Raw genomic sequence first — 25,554 nt, forward strand, 5'->3', positions numbered from 1 at the left:
TGATTGTGCTAAACATAGTTATTAGTTTACAATAGTTACGGAAGCTTAGTAGACGTGGAGGTTACCACGTACTTAAATCAGCCGTGTAATTACACAATTAGAAGTGCTCTGCTATATAAATAACATTCTTCTCTGCTTACATTCAGTATCTTCGGAAAACTGACGTCTCAATTAGAATGCCTGGACTGTTAGCAGCTGAAAAAATTTCTGACATTGCACAACATTCAAATCATCATGATAACGATTTTACTTTTGAAAGTTTGAACTGTAGCGATGGTCGTTCACACGACGAATCATCGAATGATCTCCATACTGAAATTCATCATACACTTCGGGCGGATCATAATGGTTTAACACAGAAAAAACTATCGAATTTAAAGGAAGACGAAGAAGATATTTCAGCATTTTTGTTGTCTTTGCAAAGTTTACTTTCAAAATACTCAATATACAATTCTAGTAAAGCACCAGCATCGCCTGTAAGCTCCGGTGGTATACAGCAGCTACTAACAAGAAAACTTGGGAAAAAAACTGACCACGATAATGATGATTTTAGTTTCATGCAAAAAATCAAATCTTTTTATTTTAAAGATTGCTCAACAGTCAAATTTAATGAAAGTACAAATGAAGGCGATGGAAATATTATTCAGTTTTTGCCCGTAAGTTATGTACTATGTAGTATGTAGTATCATAAAGTATGTGTACATACATAATTACTAGATTCTAGATCTACATATGTTTTTTGTAATGTAGTTATGTAAAGGTAGAATAATAAGAATATTCCTAATAATAATAAACTTTTATTTTTAAAACAATTTCATGCTTATATTTATTATAATAGTTACATGAAATATGCTGTGATACATTTGGTATTTGCAGATTAAACTACAAACGTAGGCTACTTAAATTTAAATAAATAAATACATTTGTTTGGTAACCTAATACATTTTAAGTGTGAAATTATTTAATTATATCAATAGAACTTTGAATTTTAATTAATATTACACGTTTGTAACAGGTTTGCAGTTTCACAATAGTAAACTTAAGTATCTTCTCCCCTAATTTTTATTTTTAAATTGGCTTGCATTTAATTTATGAATAATTTTATTCCTATTTTTTGCTATGTAGGTTGATATGAAGCTTCACATATTTTCATACCTCGATGCAAGATCACTTTGTCTAGCTTGTTGCGTTAGTCAAGAATGGAATCTGTTGGGCAGCCATGATCTCTTATGGAAAAAGTTACTTCATCAGGATAGTAAACATTGGACACAAATATCTCATACAACAAATCCACAGATGTACCAGGAAGTGAGCTCTGATTGGTCCCAAAAAGAAATGTAAGATAAAAGTTAATTGTTTTCATATTGAAATTAATTATATAAAATATAAAGTGATGTAAAATTTAGAAGTATTCAAGCTTAATTTAATCAAAACTAAATACCACTAAATGAGTACAATAGAAGCAGTTAGTACTGGAAGAACTTGACTGTTAATTTAATTAATATTGATATCTGAGAAAAATTGTTGAATACAATGTATCTTATGCCAATACATTATCATAATTTTTTCTGTTTTTTACACAAGACACATGGGGCCACCACAGTAAGCTCCACTTTTGTTGGTTTCAGGAGATTTTCATGGCAGTCCCTCAAGACAGTCCTGCCTCTGCCAGTTTCGTCATTGCATGTCTCCACTTATCTCTTGGCCTTCTCTGTTTTCTTTTTCCTTGAGGCATCCCATTTAGCGCTATACCTGCTAAATCATCTGAATGCATCTGGATGGACATGCCCCATCCAGCGCCATCTTTTTCTCCCTGATTATTTTGGAAACTGTTTCCATTTCTATCTCTCCTAGTACTAGTAGTCTCAATACATTAGTGTCGTTAATGTCATATTACTAAAACTACTTTTAAAATGTGTTTATATAAGCCAATTTATTATCTCTTTATAGCTATTTGAAGTGCTCTCCTGAGGTACACAAACAGCTTCACCACCCAAATACTACATTCCACAATGTGACTTCTATGTTCAAATATTTGATGCCTAAGAAAGTACCAAAAGTAGCTATGTTTGGACCTGGCTTAGAGCAGTCAACAAGTAGCATTGTTCGACAAATGTTGTATGAAAATAACTCCACGTTTACCAGAGTTGCAATGTTCCCTGGGCAATTTGATGGTAAGAAATAATTGTTTTTTTTTCTTTTTAAAAGTAGAACCATTTAGTTCCCTTTAAAAAGATAATTTTCTTATATTACAGGTGTTGGGGGTGGAATGACTTTGAAATTACAAACCGGCCATTCCCTTCATTTATCAGTTTTGTATTCAGCTTCTAAAAATGAAAGAGAAAATAGGAATGCTCAGGAAAGAGTTGACAAAAACAAGATGTTTCAGGTTAGTTTTGTAACTAAAATTTTCTTTTGGTCAATGAACCGTTGCTAAAATAACTGTGTTACTCTTGTATTGTGCAAGAATAGATTTCATTTGGGTTTTAATGAGCATAAATATAGCATGGTCATCTTTTATAATTGACTTATTTCCATTTTGTTCTCACTTTTTTTCTAGAAACAATTGGAAGGAGAAGAATCCAATTATGAGCTGAAGACTCAGATAAAACACTTCTGTCAAATCTTGGATGGCTTCATTTTTGTTGTTGATGCATCCGAGACAAAAGAATCAGGTACAAATGAACTTTCACCATTCTTGTTGCTTTTTAAACTCTATTATGGAGCTAAAACTATACCAGAAGAGAACATTGTTGTAAAATTATTTCCTGAAGAAAAGCTTTTATATGAATTAGCCTTTATAGATTTTATTGGAAAAAGAAGTATTTAACTTGCCATTAGGTTTATCATTATTTAATGTCTTTTTTATTACTTAGTTGCCAGTGCTAGACATGAGCTAATGGCTATGATAAAAGAACGTCGAACTGCACCACATGTACCGGTGTTGATACTATCATGTGTTAAAAATGATGAAAGATCTGGGCTGCCAGTGAGAGATATAGTAGAGCTCCTTAATTTGTCAACTATTTCACAGCCCTGGATGGTATGTTTTTAATTTTTGGTTAGATTGATTCATTTAAAAAATAGTGAAACAAATATTGTAAAAAAAATATATTTGTAAAATTATTTGTAAAAAGTGAAATTTGCTGCAATAAAATCACCAGATACATTGTTTTATTTAGGTTATCAACTGTGTTTCTGAAACTTTGAAGTCCGTGGATACAGGAATTATCTGGCTTATAGACCAATCTCAATTCAGATAAGGATTCTGATGTGAAGATGTTTGTTAATGGAATTCATGTCTATCCTCCATCTTTGTTTTTTTAGTAGAGAATTATATACTGGAAATAACTGTCAATTTTGTAAATGTGTATAGTATCCTGTTTGATGTTTCTGTACATATAAATTTAAAGTACTGCTGCAGGCCAGGGCATTTATTGCAATGTACATTATGTATATCTTGATCAAATAAACAAAGAAACTTATGTTACAAAATGACTTGTATTTGATTATTTATTGTCATGAACAAAATGTCTGTACAGTTCATATATTTACAGCTGATGCTTAAATTAAGTATTACAAACACAAGCATTCATGCTAGACAAGTTAAAAACAAATGCAGCTAATCAGTCATTGTTACTTAGCTAAAAACAAGATAGTATGTAAACAAAGTTTACTCAGGCTTTTTTAAGGAGAGGTAAAGTTTTTTGTTTATGGTCATCTTGTCTGGGTTGATTTTTTTCAACAGCTGGGCTATAACATGGGTAATCTTTTCATTTGTCATATTCAGCTTTTTAGATTTAAATTTCTGCAGAAGATCTTTTGTGGTCATGGGCTTTCGCATGAGGTACCTCCTAATTGCATCCTCTGAAATGCCTTCGCTGTAAAGCAAATAAGATGTGGTCATTTTTTTAAAATGTAAAATGTAACAATGCTTTTTTTTTTAAATTAAGAGGATATGTTGACCTTACCTGTCCTCTACTTTATGTTTCTTAGAAATATGAGCCTTTCCATCCACTGCTTCAGCTTTTCTTTTCATAGCTAAGCAAAAATTAAAGGTATTTATTGGTGTTTCAATATATTCAAGGGTTAAGCAAAAGTTAAAAAACATTTTTGGACTTCAAATAATAATTTAATGAAATGTAATAGAAACAAATTTATGAATATTATGCATCAAATAGTATATTTTGACAAAATTATTCAAGTCTGCTGAGGTTGTCAGACAACCTAGAAAAATACCTTTCTCCTTCAATTTGTCCGGTGTTGGTGTACGATTAACCGCCTGATTTGTATCTGTTGCTGCTGTGTCTGCCTTTTCTTTTTTCTCCTTTTTCTCTTTTTTTCCACCCTATAAACACAATCAAATAAACAACAGTAATTTAATTTTTACATAAGTCAGAGTATTAGGCTAATGTAAAATAACATTTAGAAACCTCACTAGTGTGAGTCCTAATATTCCATGAATGAAGTTTTAAAATACATTACTTTAAAGGGGCTTACTGATAGATCTCTTAAGGTGTGTTGTTTAACTTATAAGATGGTCAGAAAAAAATGTAATATGTCACATGCATAGGCCAGAAAAAAACCTACTTGCAAAAATATTGCTGAAGCCAATTTGGCATCCTTTTCAATATCTGAGTCATCTTCTGAGCTGGAGCTGCTACTGTCATCATCCCCTTGAAAAGAAATATTGTTTACAATTAATCTATTCTCATTTGAACATTTATTTTGTATCAAAAGCTTTAATTATTTGATCAAATAAAAAGTTCAAAATGCTTAATCCAGGGTGTCGCCTGTACTTTGATTTAATATTGGTTCCTTTGACGTGCTGTATTGTTAACACGCCCATGATGTTGGCATGAGTTCAATGTATTTAAAATAATGTATCATCTGCTGCAGTTAGTATCATTAAACTAGGTGGTGAGCAATAATCAACTGGCTTTTTATGCCAATTTATACCACCATCTCTTACAAATTATCTGGACAAATATTTCATTTTTGAAAACATTACATTGGCATCATTTTCTGCTGACTTAATCACCAAGCTCCTGGTAAAAAAAATAGGTAAAGCGACACCCTAGTTTAATCTAGTTTAAGACATCAATTTTTTAAATTTTGTCTTTATGTTTGAAGATGGCAGTACCAACTAATGATCTTTAAAAAAATTATTTTTTTTATAATTGTAGAAAACCAACCTTTCTTTTTCTCTTCTTTTTTTTCTTCTTTGTCCTCAATTTCCTCTTCAATTTCCTCTTTCTCCTTCTCCTCCTCCTCTTCTTCTTCTGCATCAGAGTCAAGAATATTCCTCAAACCAGCTTCCTGATCCACACCCTTTTCATCATATTTCTTTTCCTTTGCATCTTCTTCTTGACCAGATAAACTGCTAGAGCTTCCAGAGTCTGACATATAATCAACCTGTAACAAAATTCATCCTACACTATTGAGAAATTATTTTCAATAAATGGCAACTAACTGACATTCTGCTACTCTGAAATCTGCAATTTCAAATTAAAAAACAACCATGTACTTTCATCTCTACTGCTCGATAGAAAAATTATATTTTTTACTCATTTTACAATTCAATTATATATTACTCATAAAAAAAGAAATCTTTGCTTCTTTTTAATAGGAAATTTTGAAAAAAAAAAGCTGCATTACTTAAATATTGAAAAAAATTACCTCTCTGTCATCAAAATCACCTTCATCACTTTCTTCGACCGCTTCATCATCTGAATTTTTCTTTGAGTTTTTCACAGCTTTTTTGGCTCCTTTATGTTGTTTTTTCTTTACTTTATTACCTAAGTCACAAATTACAAAATTATATCTTATCTTTAAATAAATTTCAGAGAAGTTTAAATTACAAACTACTAATTTATACAGTTATAGTTCCATCAAACTCCTGTTGATATTTACCATCTTCATCACCTTCCTTTTCATCCTCATCATCATCGGACATCTCCATATCATCCCAATCATCCTTATCAGTTAAAATCTGCACAGAGGATTGAATTCAAAGTAAATAAGGTTTTGTTTTTCCTTAACATTGAGAGAAAACAATTAATTTTTTCTAGCTTGGTTTTTTAAGAAAGGAATTTTAAAACTAATCATTTCATAAAAATTACTTTATTCATAAAAATAATAAACCAACCAGTGTTGGTAATATTATCGTTTGATTAGTGCAATTGTACAAAAGAAAAATAGACTATCTTACTCACAAGGTCCTTATCTTTTTTCTTAGATTTTTTACCCCCTTTCTTCCCATCTTCATCTTCATCAACATGATCCTCTTCTTTTTTTATTCTCTTCTTCACCATAATACTAAAGTAGTTCAAAGTCTTGTCTCTTCTGAATGACAAAAGAAAAATATTTTGTAAATTAATTAAATGACAACTAAATGCAGTATAATTAATAATTATAAAAATCAAGTATTATCGTAGATAATTACCTGCTGTATTCTTCCTCAGCCTCTTCGGAATTCAAATACTTGTACCTAACCATTGGTGTAAAATTATACCATTCTTCAACTGGAAAAGCTTCAAATGCTCCATCAGATGCTTTAGTGAAGATGTAGTAAGATGTGTTTTCTGTAATTGTACCTTCACGAACACCTTTAAACCTAAAAAAAAATGTACTGTTTAAATGTGATCAATTTATATCAATTTCTATTCAATTTTTATTCTCAGTTATTTTTTTTAAATCGCAAAAGTTAATATAAAAATTTATGATAAAATAAAAATTTAAATAGCACGTAACTAAGCTGCCTAAAACTGTGAAGAAACCAGCCTTTTTGTCTGCTTTCCACCACCAATTTTAAGAAGCCAGGGTTGATCATCAGGGTTATATTTTTTTAACATGATGCCATATTTTTTTCTTCGTGATTCTTCTTTCTGATCTCTGCCATACTCACTGCCTGCACCAAACTTAGGCAGCATATCTAGGTCATTGGCTGTTTTATATTCCTTCAAGTTATTTTCTCTTTCAATCTTCACTGGTTGCTGTTGAAAATTTAAATATTAATAATATGTTTTAAAATATAAATGTTTATACCATGTAAACCGTTTTCATTAATATATTGTTGAATTGTAAAAAAAAAAAAATTTTAAACATCAATATTGCATTAGCTTACATCTCCAAGTTTAGAAAAATCTACAGAGGAACCTGTTCCAAATTTCATCATAGTAAACTTCCTTCTGGTGTCCCTGAAGAAAAATTAAATATATATATATATATATATATATATACGCCATTTAGGGGCCCATAGCCGACCATAATATTTTTTTTTTATAGTTAAAAAAAATAATTTTCTAGCATTTGGACTTTATACTATAGACACCACCCCATGCTCTTGCATATTCTTTTTCCCTTTGTTTTTAAACCAATATGAAAGCTGAGTCCTCTTTCTCCTACAATCAAACTCATCAAAGATAAGCAAACGTCCAAACCACTTTCATGACTTATTTCCCTTTTTTTAAATAGTCAAATAGGGTTGCTCATAAGCTCCTTTTAATAAATTTTGTACTAAACAAATTAAAAAGCAATTACTTCTTTTAATTATTATTTTTTTATGAAGTACTTACTAAAGAATGACATTGTATAAAAAGGAAATGTATTTAAAATTAATAATATAAATACAAAAAACATAAAAATAAACATAACACGAGACACCATTACTTTTACAAGCTTTCATGATTTATATTCTTTTGACCGACTAGAGGTTATGAGGTCTTGTAGCAGAGATAAAATAAAACTGATTTTCACAAAACACTAATGCACTTACACACTTGACATGATGTTTTGTTCTAATTGAAAAAAAAACATTTTTCTTCAAGAAACCAAACAGGCCAGTTATGAGTATCCTATGTTCGTATTTCGTGTTTGTATATATATATATATATATATATATATATATATATATATATATATATATATATATATATATGGGGGGGGGGGGGGGGTCTAAACTATTTTTTTGTGGGGTGGCCCTTTTTTTCTAATTCCGCCACTGGCATTATTTCGTTTTATTTTAATTTTATCTTTGATCTCACCTGGGTATCCTGACAGTAAATTCATCAGCAGGCGTTGCTGCCGATCCTGAGCCACTTGGCTGAAATAAAAAATATATAGTAGAAAACACTACTTCTTTAATTTTTATGAATCTTTGTTTTATAGTTTGAAAATTTTGTGAAAACTTGAGGGAAATCATAAAATGATATTGAATCTAGATCTACTATTTGACACTAGAAAATTATGTTCGTGTTAAGTTTTTAATAGGTAAAATACAAGTCTAATGTATAGTTCCAAGTTATCTTGCATGCATGGTAATAAGAACTCACAATGATCCCAAAAGTGACGTCACATTACAAATAGCAAATGCACAAGTTATGGCATATGCTGCATGATAAATCATTAACTACTCAATAATGTAGGAATTTTTATCCAGCTCACAAGAAAATGGCTGCCACTCAGGCGATAAATTTAATGAAAATGACCAAAACCATAAATAAAAATGAAGGTGACTATACTGCGCGCCGACGGTTCCATGCATTTTCAAATTCCATAGAACACATTCTAAAAATAGGTACGGGGAAAAAATTTCAATACCCCATAAATATATATCAACATAACTAATAAACTCTAATTTACAAATTTATGTTTAGTAACAGATAATCTACTACTTATAAATTTAAAAGGCTATTATGTTTGAAGTTTCGATATATTTTGTCCTGCAGTAAGAAAAATGAAGCAGTGTTTCTTTAATAAATTAATAGTAATAGTGCAACTATAACTAAAAGATTATAGTCCTACTGGTATACCATCAGCCATCATACAGGTTTTGTTTTAGTTAAGGCACACAACACAACACTGTGTGTGCGTGGTATGTGGCCTGACCAACTGAAAGGAGATAGTTTATAATATTGTTTTGAGCTTATATTTTTTTTTATATTTAACTCTATGCAACAAGCCCACCAGATGGTTGAGGCCACGCGGGGAGGGGGGGCACACATTATGAGTAGGATTCAAAGGGACGACTCGAAATATCATCCCTAGATCTAGTACTACTACTAGAATCTAGATCTGGATCTACTATAAATTATAAATATACTATTTACTATACTATCCTAGCTACTTCTTTCTACTTCTACTAACAACTGACTAATAAATTTAACTTCAATAGCGTCTCTTCTTGGGTAATCTATCGTTTTGGGTACGTAAAATCGCCCTCGGCTATTAATGTACGAAAATGTTACCTCATTGTCAAGGCTGTAATAGAAGTATATTGTGATATGTTTGTGTCAAATATTATAGATAAATGAATAATAAACCTAAATCAATGGCTAAATATATCAATATAGGCCAGAAATTAACTTTAAACAGCAGTGTCTGCAAGCAAGATTTGCTATATAAACAGCAGCCATTTGTAAAATAGAGTGATTTCCCCCTGAATCTTGTGCTGTAAGTCTATAAAAATAAAACTTTAACAAGATGTCTGCTATAGTAAATGAGCATGGTTGCATCTGTTGGAAACATCGCTAGTGTTCATTTATTACTGAAAAGTTTTAATTTAATTGTTTAAAAACAGGTACATAAATGAAACAAGGAAACATTTTTGTATTTTTCAAAACATAAATCCTCCTCAAAATGTGAAATAATTATTAAAATGTAAGGAGTCACCTGTTTTTCACATTACTAGTCGCGGGCGATTTTACGTACCTAAAACGATAGATTACCAATTTTGTAAAATTTGACTTAAATAATAAAATATACTTATTTAAACAAATATATTCATCAGTTACCTCTCCCGCACATTACTACTGCGGCCGAATTGATTACGCTAAAACGATAGATTACCGTAATTTTACAGAGAATAAATAAAATAATAATAATTATTTAATTAATAATATAATTATAAATATTTGTAGGGGCCTAATAAAAATAATAATATATTGATATTGTAATAATATAATAAGTCACGTAGGCCTACCTGATATGAAGCCATTATCACAGTGTCTGGATATATAAAAGAAGTTCAATAAAACAAAACTGTTATCGTCAAAATTCAATAGATTTTTTTAAATCTAGCATATTTTACAAACGGTAAAAAACATGGTTCATCTTCTTTTAACTTTTTTACTGAAATAAAGGGATGTAACTCTAAAACTAATAATCTTTAACATTTTCATTTCGAATTTTTTTACAATCTTATCCAGTTTTTATTTTTTTATTTTTTTACATTATTATTTTTTAGACTAGAGCCCTAATTTGATGAATTGTGTCTAGATCTATAATTAGATCTAAATCTATACAGATCTACTAATAATAATATTATCATACAGTTAATAAATTGATCAATTTCTCGGAATTTTTATTCTACTAAATCTTCCTTTTGTGTGATAACGCGTCTTTCATGCATTACTTAAGGGGATATGCTATGTTTTTTTCTATTTTTTACACTTTAAGATCTAAAGCGTTTTGAATACTTTTATCCTATTTGGCATATAAAAGTAAGTATTAAACAGCAAAAAAGAGGGTCGAAAACAATTTTGGTTGTCATGGAAACCCAAAAAACCTCCGCCATTTTGAATTTTTCGGTACTTTTAAAAATACTAAGGCTTTTTTATTTATGCACCTATAGCAATCAAATTTAAACTGCTTATATTTCAGTATATATTAAAACTTTTGTCACGACAACTTTTTGAAATAATTACTAGTAAGAATTTTACAAGGTCTAAAAAATCGTATCCTTTTTAGTATTCAAAAGTTTCAAAATGTGCATATTAATTACCAAATACTTTTCTTCTATGAAAGCAATCACAATTCCCTCGTGACAAAAGTTGTATTTTCGCATCAAGAACATTTACTGAAAATATGGTTGGCATTGTTTGATAAATAAAAAAGTAGTAGGCTTTTTAGTGTTAAAAACCTGCGAACTGAGAAAAACAGCCAAAAGTAACGAAAACTAGGTCAGGAAAGTACCATATCTGTGTAAACTGCAAAGCCGATTGTAAGCTTTGGGTGTTTCCGAGATGTAGGAAATTAAGTTTATTAGATACATGAGAAATCCAGCTTTCCAATGATGTCAAATACAATATAATGACGGATATAAAACTTTTCATAGAGAGCTTGTAAGATTGGGAAAAATTGATTATTTTTTAATTAATACGGTCATAAAAATCGTAATTTAAACACATAAAATATTTTTTTCTCTTTAAAGTTATTATTTTCTTTATACAAAAATGGACAAAGTATCCAAAAGTGCAAGAAACCCATCATGACGAAAAACAAGAAATTTTGTGATTTTTTTCCGCGCATATCCCCTTAACTACACCTTTTACCCGATCACCTTGAAACTTTGGGAAGTTGTTGAGAATGCTCCTGCGGGAGTATATGCGAGAAAAAAATATTTCAAATTCGCAGGGGTGGCGCCCCGACAGGGCGCGATTCGATTATTCTCTATATACGGTATATTAAAAAATCGATTGCGGTTTGACACCTTTCATCCGATCGCCATGAAACTTTTGGAAGTTGATTTAACACTTAAGGGAACTTTTCTGCAAAAAAAAAAAAATATATTTTTAATTTCGCAAGGACCCTGGAAGGGTGCGATTTTTCTCTATATATGGTATATAAAATATTAGAGTCGGATGCGGTTCGACACCGTACATCCAAGTGGCATGAAACTTTTGGGAGTTGATGAGAATACTCACGAGAATTAAAATTTCTTATGGGCCGCGCCCTGGGAGGGTGCTATTTTTATTAAACACGGTTTGGCGCCAAGAGTTCCATAGCGGCTATCTTTGCATTCAGTATTCGTCAATCTGGCGTCCTGCATAGCGGGTGATGGGTAATATTCAGCGTTAAAACTTCAACAGGCGCAGCCGCCGGCGACCCGGCCATTGCGTGACCCGATGCGCACCTGGCTCCCTTGTGACCACTATGGCGCCCACGTTTATTTGTTAGTTTTAAAAAAAAAAGACTATACACAAAAGTCATGATATAGGGTTGGTAACGCATTGATGAAACCCTCTTTAAATATTTCCTCAGACTTTATTCTATCCCCGCGGCAACGCGCGGGGAGGGGCACGCTAGTTTTTAATAAATATCACAATGCATAACAATGTACCTACAGTGACAAAACGGTCACGTCAAGACGATTCATGACGACCTGGTCAATTTTAAAGAATACCGAGGGAAAAAAAGATGCCGCCTACATGGTCTATTTTTGTGGGCCCTCCTTTTAATAGAACCTTTCAAACAAACATATTTTTACGTCCTATTGTTCGTGGCGAAGATATTTCGGCCATACTGTCAGGGACCGTTTGAAAGAAAAAAAATACGAAAAATGACACTAGAGTTACCGTACCAGATTACACCCGACCCATTAGTGACGCCATTGACTATGACAGGCAGGTCCAGGGATTGGCCATGTAATTGGAAGTGGGTAATTCGTACCCCCTAAAGAAAATACTAATTTAAAAAAAAAAAACCTTTAAGTGGACTGTTTACCTAATGATTTTTTAAATATTTTATTCGACTTGAATTTTCAAGTCTCTAGATAATTGGTTTTTCGAAATCATTCGCTAAAAGTTCAAATAAAAATTTGCCTTAAATGTAGTGAAAATGTTTTAAGAAACGTATAGTTTAACAGAATAAAACATAATGTCTTAAAAATAATGTTATAATAATTTCTTTTTTTTATTTTTCATATAAAATAAACATTGCAATTATATTTACAATTTACATTTTACTAAAAAAAAATATTATGGAAAATAAATGTTTTTAATTTAAAACATTGTTACTTAAAAGCTGATAGCGTGGATTAACTTCATAAAAATATAGAACTAGTTAATTCGCACGAAAATAAAATCTTGCGTGTGATGGTGTGAAACATTCTTACTGAAATGTAAAGTATTAACAAAATATTCAGTCGGGATTTTACTTGAGCACTATGGTAGGTAGCTACGTTCGTGTCAGAGATTTTCATGCATTAGGGACACGATGGAACACTACATTCGATAACCGATTCAGGCGCGTCAGTTGTAACCCTAACGGTTGTATGACCTGGACCGTGCTCTCTAACGAGCACTAAGGTTTATACATTTGTTTTAAAGAGCACACTACATCATGGACACGGCGGGACACTACATGTGATGACTTATCCGAACTAGGGGACGGACCCGGCACCCATGTGGCAATATCAACGAAATTTCATGAGAGCGCCCATTGACGAACTAGATACCTGTGGCTGTAGAGATGATCTCCCTCATTATTACATTCAGGTCGTAGAGATAATCTACCTCATTATATTTTGGTAGTCGAAATTATCCACCTCTCTATTACATGTATGTCGTTGAGATGATGTACCCCACTATTACACTCTGGGCGTCGACATTATCTACCTCACTATTACATTCTGGTCGTCGATATGATATGCCTCACCATTACGCTTAGGTCATTGAGATGATTTACCTTACTATTATATTCAGGCGATATTTTGGTGTACCCTTGCCATTACAACACGGATCTACGATATATAGCGACAGATTCACTTACATTTACACAAATAAGTTGAACCCCCACCCCCACACCCCCAGTGTTTCTTCCAGACTTTTTTCTCCGGGGGGCACTTGAAATTTTCGGGGGGCGGACACTGTTAAAAGTATATATTTTCTATATAAATTATATAAATTTCAGTTCGTTCGGGGGGGGGGGGGGGGTAAAAAAAATGCCTGGTAGAAACTCTGCATACCCCGCGGGCAGATGGGACTTGTAAACTGGGATCAGCGACCTATCTAAGAAAACTTCTAAATAAAACAGGGGTGGAGCTCTTTAGGTGATAGGTTTACCAACTTTGGTTTCCTTTAGGCTACTCCTGCGACACTTTTGATTCCAAACTGTAGTTTACGTCCTGTCCTTTTGGTGCTTGGAGTTTCATTGATCTATCATCCAATGATCTAGTAGACTATCTACATATTTATTTCATTTACCTATTGCTTTCTGTTTATTCAAGTAAGTATTGAATCTAAGATGATTACCTAAACCAGGGGTTCCCAACCCCGTGCCCGCGGGCGTCATGGCGCCCGCCGAACGATTCATTTGTGCCCGCCTCTCACTATTCGACAGAGACAGAATTTTTTTCATAAACATTATTGAAAGGTTGAAGGGGATGGAAATCGAAAGTTTGAGGGGGGTGGTGCAAATCGAAAGTTTGAGGGGGGTGGGTGCAAATCGAAAGTTTTGTCCCCGGGTGACGGGAAGGGTCGCTACGCTTCTGGAAGGAGTTTGTCGATTTAAGATAGGTGGCGCCCGCCACCCTACCGATATTTTAGAATGTGCTCTGGAGTAAAAAAAAAGGTTGGGAACCCCTGACCTAAACTATATTTGTGACATCTGTAACTATAATAATGTTGTTCTCAGTTCTACGCCAACGTAAATCTTTTAATTACAGTCTTCTATGTATCAAACGTTTGGTTCTCTTTATTGAATTCATTGTTTAATTGCATATGTTATAATTTGGTAAAAACGTCAAGTCAAATACCCACTATGTAAATACGACCTTTAAATTTTTGAGAACAACATTCTGAAAACGTTGAGATTCTGATGGCTGTAAACAAACCTGAGAGTTTTTATTTTTGTTTCATCCCACAAGTCTGGACATTTTGAGGGGAAGCTGGGATACACATATTTATACAATCTCCGAGATTCACTTATCTACACGTATAATTCGGCAATTTTGCTTTATATTACTTCTTCATTTTGTTTTAAGCTGGTAGGTAGATACAACTTTATCTAAATTGTATTTGTATGCTGTTTACCTAATGATTTTTTAAATATTTAAATTTTATTTGACTTGAATTTTCAATTTTTTTTTTTTTTTTTTTTTTTTTTGACTTGAATTTTCAAGTCTCTAGATAATTGGTTTTTCGAAAACATTCTGATAAAAAATCAAATAAAATTTGCTTTAAATGTGAAAATGTTTTTAGGAAACGTATAGGTTAACAGAAAAAGCATAATGTCTTAAAAATAATGTTATAATAATTTAAAATTTTTATTTTTCATATAAAATAAACATTGCAATTATATTTACAATTTACGTTTGACGTTTTACTAAAAACAAATATTATGGAAAATAAATGTTTTTAATTTAAAACATTGTTAGTATGTTACTTAAAAGCTGATAATGTGGATTAACTTCATAAAAATATAGAACTAGTTAATTCGCACGAAAATAAAATTTTGCGTGTGATGGCGTGAAACATTCTTACTGAAATGTAAAGTATTAACAAAATATTCAGTCGGGATTTTACTTGAGCACTATGGTAGGTAGCTACGTTCGTGTCAGAGATTGTCAATGTCATGCATTAGGGACACGGTGGGACACTACATTCGATAACCGAATCAGGCGCGTCAGTTGTAACCCCAACGGCTGTATGACCTGGACCGTGCTCTCTAACGAGCACTAAGGTTTATACATTTGTTTTAAAGAGCACACTACATCATGGACACGGCGGGACACTACATGTGATGACTTATCCGAACTAGGGGACGGACCCGGCACCCATGCGGCAATATCAACGAAATTTGAATTTTCAAGTGTCTAGATAATTGAATAAACAAAAAAAGATCCAACAAACATCAAATAAACTTTCCTTTAAATGTAGTGAGAATGATTTAAAAAACATATAGTTTAACACAGGGTCCCCAAACTACGGCCCGCGGGCCGGATGCGACCCCCTAGGTCCTCTCAACCGGCCAGCGGCGATCTTTTTGTCTACGGAATAAATGTTTGTTAGAGGTGGCTGAGGAACTTTTCCCAGAAAATTCAAAACAATTTGAAAATGTAGCTTTGGGTGAAAATACCATTGCCCAGCGTGTTGCAGACCTTGGTGAAAACATCGTGACTGAAATACCGAATAATGCAAGCAGATTTTGCCATTTTTCAATTGCAATAAATGAGTCACTGGACAGCTGTTCCCCCTCTTAACTGCTTGTGTTCATTAGAGGTGTGGATGAAGACATGAACATAACACAAAAGCTGGCTTCCTTACACAGAATGTATGGCACAGTTACCGGAGAGGATATCTAACCATAGATAGTTTTCAGAGTCATGTTGAAAGGTACATACACAGAATCGCAAGATTTATCATATTTCACAGAAAGTTCTGAGCAGAGTATTTAAGTTAAGAAAGGAAATATGTGACTTTCTGTTTTTTTTGGAACAAGTACAGGCCAGCAGCTTGACTCACTCTCAGCAGAGCAAGATCTTTACGACTAAAGCAACCACAGAGTTCCCCACGTCATTTGCATGCGAGATCATCAAAGACCTCCAGCTGCAGTTTCAGTAGCGGTTTTCTGACTTGGATTCAAAGGCAGAAGAACATGATGCTTGGCCATTCTTTCGATACTTTATAGTAAAATAATAAAAAATTAAATCTGCAACGGGCATTGTTGGTTGCAATCGGTTCAATTTATCATACCATCTGATCGAACTTTTTAAAATCAATTGTTACCTTTTTGTTTAAAACATTTGTGTTAAGACTTTACAAATATTGTAAAGCCACGTAATCTATAATTCACCGAACCATTTAAAATGGCAAATAAAAAAATAAGTAAAGAAAATCAAAGGAAGTTTACAGTGTTGCTCTTTACCACCAACAACCCTTAAAACGAACTGATGCCCTCCACCAACCCCCCTTTTTTTTTGTTATCGCGATATAATCTAACTACTTGCAGTTGTCTTACTTCTTATGCATCGATGATTTATGATTTTAATTATGTATTGAAATTTTTTTAGTATATAGTCTACTGTAATGTCTAAAGAAATGTAGCTATAGACTAGATCTACAGTTTGTACTATATCTATTTTCAAATCAAGCGTTGAACTTCCAAAAATTCTTAACCCCTGTTGCGGGCGCCCCCAATAGCAAGCGTACGTAATTTAATATTTAGATTTATAAATAAACATCACTGCATTTTTTAAAAAAGATACAAAAAAAGCTATTAATGTGCATAGTCACACCTTAGTGTAGAATAAAGAAAATATGCTTTAAGATGTTCATGACCTATTTAAGCAACCCAGTCTCTTCTCAGTATAAAGTCGGGCAAGTCCGAAGGCAGTGCCAAAAAACCAGATTCTATATCTATGTGCGTAGTTAAAATAAAATGGTACTAAATGGAACAGATTATCTTTAAGAAATAATCCGTGTATTCAGCCATTTATTTTAAATTCAATATAGCCACTCATTTTTAATTATGTTATAATAACTACGATTTATATTGAAAATAATGCTCAAAAGTACTTTTGTTTCTAAAAACTAAAAAATATAATTTTTCTTTGTTCTTTCTTAGCAGCTGAGCAACGTAAACATAGAGCCACGTGACAAAATCTAAATTTATGCGAGAAAACTAGCCACCAATGAAATGTTTGAAACCCAGAAAAATATCCAATAAAAAGAAAAGGTTTCATTCTGTGCAGCAAAGTTATACAATTTCCATATGTTTATAAACAGTGCGCAGTAAATCTGTTAATCAACACTGGAACACACGTCTTCTTCAATTTCAAGACACACGTACGAAAACTTAGTAAAATTAATATCAAGCAAGAGGTGCCATTCAACAGTTGATATTTGCACTAGATTCTAGATCTATATAATTACTCTAGTCTAATCGTCAAAGATGCCATTCATCGGCAGAGACTGGAGATCTCCAGGTGATCAGTGGGTTCGCACAACTGAAGGATGGGAAAGAATGAGGCTGTGGAGAGTAAAGATATTCGAAAATCTAAATCAGAACGCAGTGGCGAGGTAAGTTTGTATTACTAAGTATCTAGATCTAGAAATCTAGATTCCATTCCAAGTAGATAGATTCTAGTAGAATAGATTCTAAATCTAGATATGTGTCTAGTTCTATCTAGGTCATAGTGCTACTAGAATCTAGTATTTAGCCTACTATTACTATTAGTATTTAAGTATTAATTTATTAAAAGTTAAAAGTGGATGATTCTTCAATCTTCATAATCTGATATAAATGATTAATTATTACTATATATAATATATACTATATAGGCTACCTACTATATATATATATATATATATGCCTATAGGGCCTATATATATATATATATATATTATATATATATACATATAGGCCTATATATATATATATATATATATATATATATATATATATATATATAGGTGTAGGGGTGTTAGTCCATCGGAGGGGTTATAAATAATCCCCTCTTGCCTACGCCACTGTTTGAAACAAATAGTTCAAAACAGAGCCATCAGATAGGCAATAGACATAGGGACCAGCCCAGTAAGTGAGTAAGACATGGCGATGTAAGGAGCTGTAGGAGGTTGAAAGAAAGGAAGGAAATAGGGACCAGCTGAGTGGCAGGAGACCAGAGGTCCTATGCTCAACAAGGAAAACTGTTGACGATGAATGCTAAGAAAACAGACTGTTACTTGGCTTTACAGACTTACTACTAAACTGGTTTCTATATCAGTTGTGTTGCACCTAAATAAAAACTTTTAATGAAAAGGATTGGCAAAAGGCCCTTGACAATTCCAAATTGGGGAGGGGCCACATTTTTGCTAACATGAATAACTTTATTTAAAGTGGGGTGGGTGCAATAATAGTTCGCCCCGGACACCAGGACTGCTATGTCTCTACTACCCCCCCCCCCCCCCCCCCAAGTGTTTCAGGCATCTCTTAGCCCCCGCCCCCGTGGAGAATTTTTCCATACCCCAGAAGTTTCAAGTGCCCCCCGTTGCTTTTATTAAACAGACAAGAATAAATAATCACACCTGAGTAAAATTTCTTACAATTATTTATAAGAGTGAACTTTATTGCCAGTTTTACCATATATGTATTTTAATTCTTCCTTAGGATAACTCGATTGGCTTTAGAAGATTCTCATCATACCTGTGAAAAGTCAGACATAACTAGTCGAAGACAATCATATATATTTTTTAACAGTGGTTCCACAAAAGAGGTAAACAACATGGATAAACGATAGTATTTTTAGACCTATACATTACTTAAAATGGTTAACTTGAATTATATGTATGACTTCAACAAGTCATTTATTCATGATTTTCAGGTAAATTTGTTTAATTTAAATTAAGAAAAAAAATAATTTCAACAGTTTTTCATAGCTTGAAATCCTTTTAAAAAGTACCCATTATAATTTTGTATTTTACTTTTAATATATTTTCCAGAAACTGGAACTCACTTCACTTAGTGAAGCACTAGTAAGGTTGGATATGACTGGTGCAGCAAGAGACATTAACAGGGCTAATTATGTGGCTAAAGTATGTTGTTAAATCTTTTTAAATCAAAGTTTTTAGCACCTATTAGTATTACAATTCAAGAAAAGTAGTTCCATGTAAAAGTTAATACAATTTGTAAGGATTATAGTAAACCTGTTTCACTTTTCCATTTTAGTAAACATTGAGAAAATGGTGTGATTTTGTTGCATGTAAAAGTAACCTGGTGGAAATAGTCTATGTCTTGCTCTAGGCTCAGTGACAATTTCAAGTGAGGTGCTTAACTAATTGTAAGCATTTCCATTTTAAACACTTTTGGTTTAAAGCTGCAGTTATGTGATACATGAAGGTCTTATCAATGTATGTAGCTCTAAGTGAAGATTAATGGACAATATGCGTTACTCCATTTGATTTTTACCAAACTACAACTGGTTAAATATCTGTGTTAAAGTGATAATTGCTGCATATCATCCTTTTTCTAATATATATTTGATGTAGCATTGTTTCATGAATTCATACTGTCTCATGATCAGTATGAAGTTATTAAAAAAATTATTAACTCGTTTAGCTTTTTTTACAATAATTTTTTATCTATTGCCCAGACTTTTTACACATTCTTTTTGGTTTATTTTGTGCAGGGGTAGGCCTACTTACCCAAAATGATTGTGTACTTTTTAAAAGGTTTCAAAGACTGGGTCACCACTTTGGTGTGGTAATTTTAAAAAAAATGAGAAAATATAAAAAAAAGTACTTTTCTTGATTCCTTATCCCTTTTAACCAACTTTTAAATTCTTTCACAAACTCATAAAATGTTGAGGATCTGATATCATATTATAAAATGGTTTAAAATTATTCTTTTATTTTAAATTGTAATCTGATACTAGATGGCAATAATATAAGCTCCTCAGGAAAGGTTAACTGCTGATTTACAATGTTTTGGAAAATAGAAAATATATTTTGAAATTATGTTGAAAATAGGAGTTATTTCCCTTCCAACATGTGCATGTTAATTTTCATAACTGTAAACACATCCTATTTCAAAAAGAAATAAAAATAAAAACTTTAATGTTTCATTACTTTAAAATTCTGTGACATGCATGGAGTAACTGCTTGAAGCATACAGTGATACAATGAAGATTACAAGTTTGTTTCGTTTAACTTTAATTGTTTTAACCAGAAGGTTAAAATTGTTTTTAACTTTTTAGCTCATGACTCTAATTTTGGAGAAAAGATTGCCAGTACTAAGTGGAACATCACAAAAACTGGTTTTCAATATACTAGAGTCAATGGTTAATGAAGGTAATTAGTACAGTTAGTTGTCATAGTTGTTATTTTTAGGTTAGGCTCTCAGGTTACACTGCATAACAGTGGTATGTTTAAATGACTTTCTGTGTTTTATTTAGCTATTAAAACTGAACTGAATATTGGAATGATGAAAGATCTGCTAGAGTGTGCTTATGATGCCCTGCAGGATGGGAAACATCACCACATTGGTAGTCAGTGCTTGTGGTCCAAACACATGGAGACAGTCAACAGACTAGCAAATAAATTGTCGGAGTACCAGATGAAAGAGGTACCACATTTTAAAACTTCTCTGTACTGGGCTAATATAGTACAGTTTTTAGTCGATTTGGATTCAGTTTCTTTTTTGTCTTCTTCCAGAGAAACAAAGATGGGAAACTAATGCTTGATGATCTCCCTGCTGACTGTCTTCGTGTCATTTTCTCACAAATTTCAGACCATAAAGATGTGATGCGGGCAGGACAAACTAGTTCTACACTCAATCAGGTAGTCATCAGTACAGCTACTTAGCTTTGATCAAAGTTTATTAAAAAACATTTTGATTTAGTCATCTGATTAAGAGTTGTCCAACTTGAATTTTGTATGGTGGTAATCCTTTTATGTTATTTAAAACATAAAATTAAATCCATTTTGTCACCTTTTTTTTTACATTGAAGATAGTTTCAATATTGTATTAAATAAATTAACACTATCTAATTGTTTGATCACTTAATTTGCATCCAATCTACACAGGTGACAGAAGAACGATCATTATGGCGAGAAATGTGCCTGTTTCATTTCAACAACCGCCAGATTCTCACGTTTCTCCCCAAACAGAATGATACTATTGAAATAGATTGGAAAAATATCTACAAAAGATGCTATAAGTATGATAAAAAATATAAATTTTAAAATTAAAATAACGTTTGAAAAACTGAAAACAAATTGTAGGTAATATAAAATTTTAAAAATATAGTTACTACAGCTACTTTTAAAAAAAAGTAATGTAATATAAAGCTTATATATTAATATTAGCATAATTTAATTTTTTTTAATGAAAATTAAACAGCTCTTACCTTTTAACAGAATTTTACTATTAATTATAAATACCTGAAACACTAAAAATTAAGAAGAAAGAAGAAAAAAGAAGAATAAATACCTGATCTTTTGAAGAATTTTTAATATTAAAAAAATTAATGTATATTGAGCATTTATAATTTTACAAACATCTGCTTATTTCTATTGATTTCCATCAATTTCAGTATCTATTTAATGCAAAACTTCCAGATACTCTCAGCTTATAAAATTTTGAAAACTTTCTTTCCAGACGTTTTGGCAGAAAGGAAACATTTGCTGATATGTTGGCTATCTGTACACATTGTTGTAGCATCCACTGGAAGGTGGGGCTTTGAAAATCATAACGGTAGATTGTTCAAGTGTACACATATTTCAGTACTAACAGCATTTTAATGAATCTTTTTATTTTTGCAGGCTCTTGGACATCCTTGTGTTGGTGACCAGATGTTCACTTGTAAAGTGTTAAGTCCTGCTGACTTTTTGTCCCTGTTTAAACTTTAAGTCATGTACATAAACATAAAATTACTGTTGTTAAAATGAACTTTTGAGCCTAGAAACAGGCTGGACTTGGATCTATCAAAAGAAAACTTATGTAGCCTACTTCACAGTTGAGTAGTTATGTTACTTACAATTTAAGCAACATGAAACACTATTATGCATGTCTTATATAATGATTTTTTAAATATTACATTCATTATATAGACAAAGTATGCTAAACTACACTTTTTTAAATGAACATGTTTAACCATCTTCTTTCACCAAAACTAAATCATTGATTTCATAATTTAGTTAGATTATTATTTACCAGATTGTTAAGAGCTTTAGAGTTGCTAATCATTTAGGTACGTTGGTTTGTGTCTTTATGTTAAGTTGCAATTTCTTTCAAAAAATTACTTTATTGTCTTGGTTGCCTTCTTGTCATATTCTCTCAGATTCTGCCACTAAAGATGACTGGGTAGGTAACTCAATTTATTTGAAAAATGAACATGAGTGCCCTTCTTGACACATTTCTATTCACTTCCAATGTAACAATTGTATTCGAAATAATTTGCTATTACCTTATAAAAACTACTTAATAATGACAGTAAAAATAATAAATGATTAAACTTAGAAAATATAATGCATTATCAAAATTGCCACAGTTCTTTTACTACAACGTACTATTACAAGTCTTATACTGATATAAGAGTAACCACAAAGTTGTTTTTTCTTCTCTAATAACTGAGTAGACAGTCTATTGGCGCTGACCATAACTAATGATGGCTTGTCTTTCATAATTGACAACATAGCAGTGTATCAGTATCCAAGCCAATCATTAGGGCCTGCTTCACTGATCAATGAGTTTTCCTCTTTTGGGAGACATTCTTTGTTCTAAGCTTTTCATCTGACCTTATGTTGGATATAATTCTGCAGTTTGATTTGCTTTTTGTGCTGCAAGACAAATACTCCAGCTTTATTTTTATGTGTGCCAGTATGTGTATTTTTTACAATTTTTTCAATACCAATATCATGACAAGATGTTCTAGTGTAAACTGCATTCAACTTCTCTGATGGAATTCTTGTCAGTTTGGTGATTTTTTTTTATGTGCTGACATGGACTATTTGAGAGCACATAGTGAGTTTACATTTCTGTCATTAACTTATTTGCTGCTCCTGTAGTTTCTTTGGTAGACAAGTCCAAAACTTAAATTTTGCTATAAAAAGCAAAAAAAAAAAAAATGTTGTGAGTTATGAAGTTGTGATCTGCAACCACATCCGTTACTATTATTTTTAAAAGGGCTTTCATTATTGCTTTACAAAAAAATTTATCCAGGCTGTGTTCTTGAATTAAGAGAATACTTTATACAGGTAAAAGTGATTAAATGCTTTAAAATATTTGTCACATTATATTTATTCTTTTAGCATGAATTGATGAAAGTGAAATTTACTTACATGTATTTAAGAGACATTTTTTATTACTTTGCAAGTGCTTGTTAAAATTTTATTCTGTTTTGTTTTAAAATGTTAATATTTTTCATGCATTGATGAAATCTGAAAGTATCAATTTTTCTTTTACAACCAGCTAAATATAGTAGTTATGTTTTTGTTTTTTAACACTTGTCTAGTTTTAATTTGCAAAACGGTCATATGATATTTGTCTACTTAATTGAATAATGACTACTTAAGTGTATTTTCATTAACAAAAAATAGTTTCTGTTCCCTTCCGTCACAACATAAGCTGTTATATTTTAGGCGATGAAGGAATAGATCTTTGTTAAAGAAATGTAAATTTTTATACATAATTTGAATGTATTTGATATCTAGTCACATTTAAAGCATGTATTTTGTATAAATACCAATTCACTTTCTTTGTTCGACTTTGTGTACACAGAGTTACAAAATTTTTAAACAACATATCATTAACTAATTTTTAAAAGTCTATACAAAAACAATTTCTGATCCCTGTGATAAATAAAAGATTGTGACATGCATGTTCATCATACATGAATGGATTTGTGTCATGTATAAACATATAGTGCTAAAGGCGATTTAATGTAAATAAAAAGTTCTTTTTTTTAAATTTATTTTTGACCCAGATTTATTAGCAGTATTTTTGTTACTTTTTTTTTTTTTTTTGAAGTTTAAGAATGTACAAAAATTGTTCAACAACTTGTAAAAGAGAAAACTGTTTTTTTTTAAAAACTTCAAGGAAAACATTTTTTTTTATAGCACCTACTTAAAACTGAATTCTGGAAGGGCATGTTGATTGTCAAATGAAACTAGATATTGAACTGATCAACACAAAGGTTCTATTTAGAAATTTGCCTAAACTGGATTAGCTAAACACCTTATATATTACACAGTTATGAAAGTTGGAATGGATTTCAAAATGAATTTAGATTTTATTGTGATACTGATTTTGATTAAATGTAATACTAAATATAGAACTTAAAATTGTGATGCCCTAATAATAAGTCTGAAAAATATTAGTTGGTCCGGATCAACTTTCAGGTAGCCAAACTACAAAATCTTCAAATTTACAAAATGTTATGAAATGTTTGTATCATATTAAAAGAAATTGAAATTGTCCACAAAAAATAAAAAAATTAGTCTTATTTCTAAACTACTTTTTAAAACGTTGACCCCTGTATTTTACCTGGTTTGTTGTTGACCATGTAAGATGTTGAAATGTTACTGTTTCAAACAGAGGTTTGAGAATAATGCTGTGATGAATTAGGCATCCATTCCAGTGATTAGCTTCATGCATGTCTTAACTAGAAGTTCAGTTTAAAAAAAAAAGACAGTCGTTTAAGTGTAGATAAGATTGTTTGGTTTGTAAAATGTGAATTACAATTGTTTTACTTGAAATAAACAACGATTTTGTGTGTATTTCTTATGAATAATTAAAAAAAATTGAAAAAAATTATACTATTTTCTAAAATTTAAGCATTATTTTAAAAAATAAATTAAAAAATCATAATTTTTTAAATTGCCTTGTCAATATTTTAAAATTACTTACACTCAGATTACACTGAATTCATTTTGGGAACAAGGTAGTGAATTTAAACAGTCAATGTGGATTGTCATTTTATAGATTATGTCCCTTTAAGATATTCTTTTTCTTTATGTTTGTGTAGAAAACTAATTTAGTATAGGCGGCGACTATGTTTTGTTTACAAATTAGATATTTGTAAAAACTTTAGATCTACATTAATTGAGTTTCTTTTAACTTTTAACCTCTGTAAAAAAAAAATACAGAAAATTCTCATTTGATTTTGTGTCATTTTTTTTATTATTATATATTCATGAGGACAAAACTCTTGATAAGTTCACTGAAGTGGGTATTATTAAGAATATTTCTAGTTCGGTAAATAATACTACCAAACTCCCAACAGATCTTCATTCTAAATCAAAGACTTCATAATTTTTTTTTTATACAAAATTAGTT

At 31.5% G+C, this 25,554-nt stretch overlaps 3 protein-coding genes across 3 annotated transcripts; 2 read left to right on the forward strand and 1 right to left on the reverse strand.

Annotated features, from left to right (window-relative positions):
- Positions 1-39: 39 nt before the first annotated feature.
- On the forward strand, positions 40-3,477 carry LOC131940586 (F-box only protein 4-like). Its single transcript, XM_059299286.1, has 7 exons — positions 40-656; positions 1,126-1,337; positions 1,951-2,174; positions 2,256-2,389; positions 2,561-2,675; positions 2,877-3,043; positions 3,183-3,477. Exons 1-7 carry the CDS (start codon positions 177-179, stop codon positions 3,261-3,263), a joined length of 1,413 nt encoding a protein of 470 aa, XP_059155269.1. The 5' UTR covers positions 40-176; the 3' UTR covers positions 3,264-3,477.
- A 182-nt stretch (positions 3,478-3,659) lies between these two features.
- On the reverse strand, positions 3,660-10,149 carry LOC131940585 (general transcription factor IIF subunit 1). The gene is made up of 13 exons (XM_059299285.1): positions 9,983-10,149; positions 8,046-8,104; positions 7,127-7,199; positions 6,784-6,995; positions 6,446-6,616; positions 6,216-6,345; positions 5,914-5,992; positions 5,680-5,798; positions 5,196-5,415; positions 4,591-4,676; positions 4,240-4,348; positions 3,972-4,041; positions 3,660-3,881 (listed from the first exon to the last, which is right to left on the reverse strand). The coding sequence occupies exons 1-13, from the start codon at positions 9,995-9,997 to the stop codon at positions 3,674-3,676; spliced, it is 1,551 nt and encodes a 516-aa protein (XP_059155268.1). The 5' UTR covers positions 9,998-10,149; the 3' UTR covers positions 3,660-3,673.
- A 7,318-nt stretch (positions 10,150-17,467) lies between these two features.
- On the forward strand, positions 17,468-25,374 carry LOC131940588 (F-box only protein 32). The gene is made up of 9 exons (XM_059299289.1): positions 17,468-17,801; positions 18,889-18,994; positions 19,221-19,313; positions 20,474-20,567; positions 20,672-20,841; positions 20,931-21,056; positions 21,303-21,436; positions 21,877-21,949; positions 22,041-25,374. The coding sequence occupies exons 1-9, from the start codon at positions 17,674-17,676 to the stop codon at positions 22,125-22,127; spliced, it is 1,011 nt and encodes a 336-aa protein (XP_059155272.1). The 5' UTR covers positions 17,468-17,673; the 3' UTR covers positions 22,128-25,374.
- Positions 25,375-25,554: the final 180 nt, after the last annotated feature.

This window comes from Physella acuta, unplaced genomic scaffold, assembly GCF_028476545.2.
Source record: "Physella acuta isolate Inbredline_101_S28 unplaced genomic scaffold, ASM2847654v3 ptg000322l, whole genome shotgun sequence".
In the NCBI taxonomy this organism is placed as follows: Eukaryota; Metazoa; Mollusca; class Gastropoda; family Physidae; genus Physella; species Physella acuta.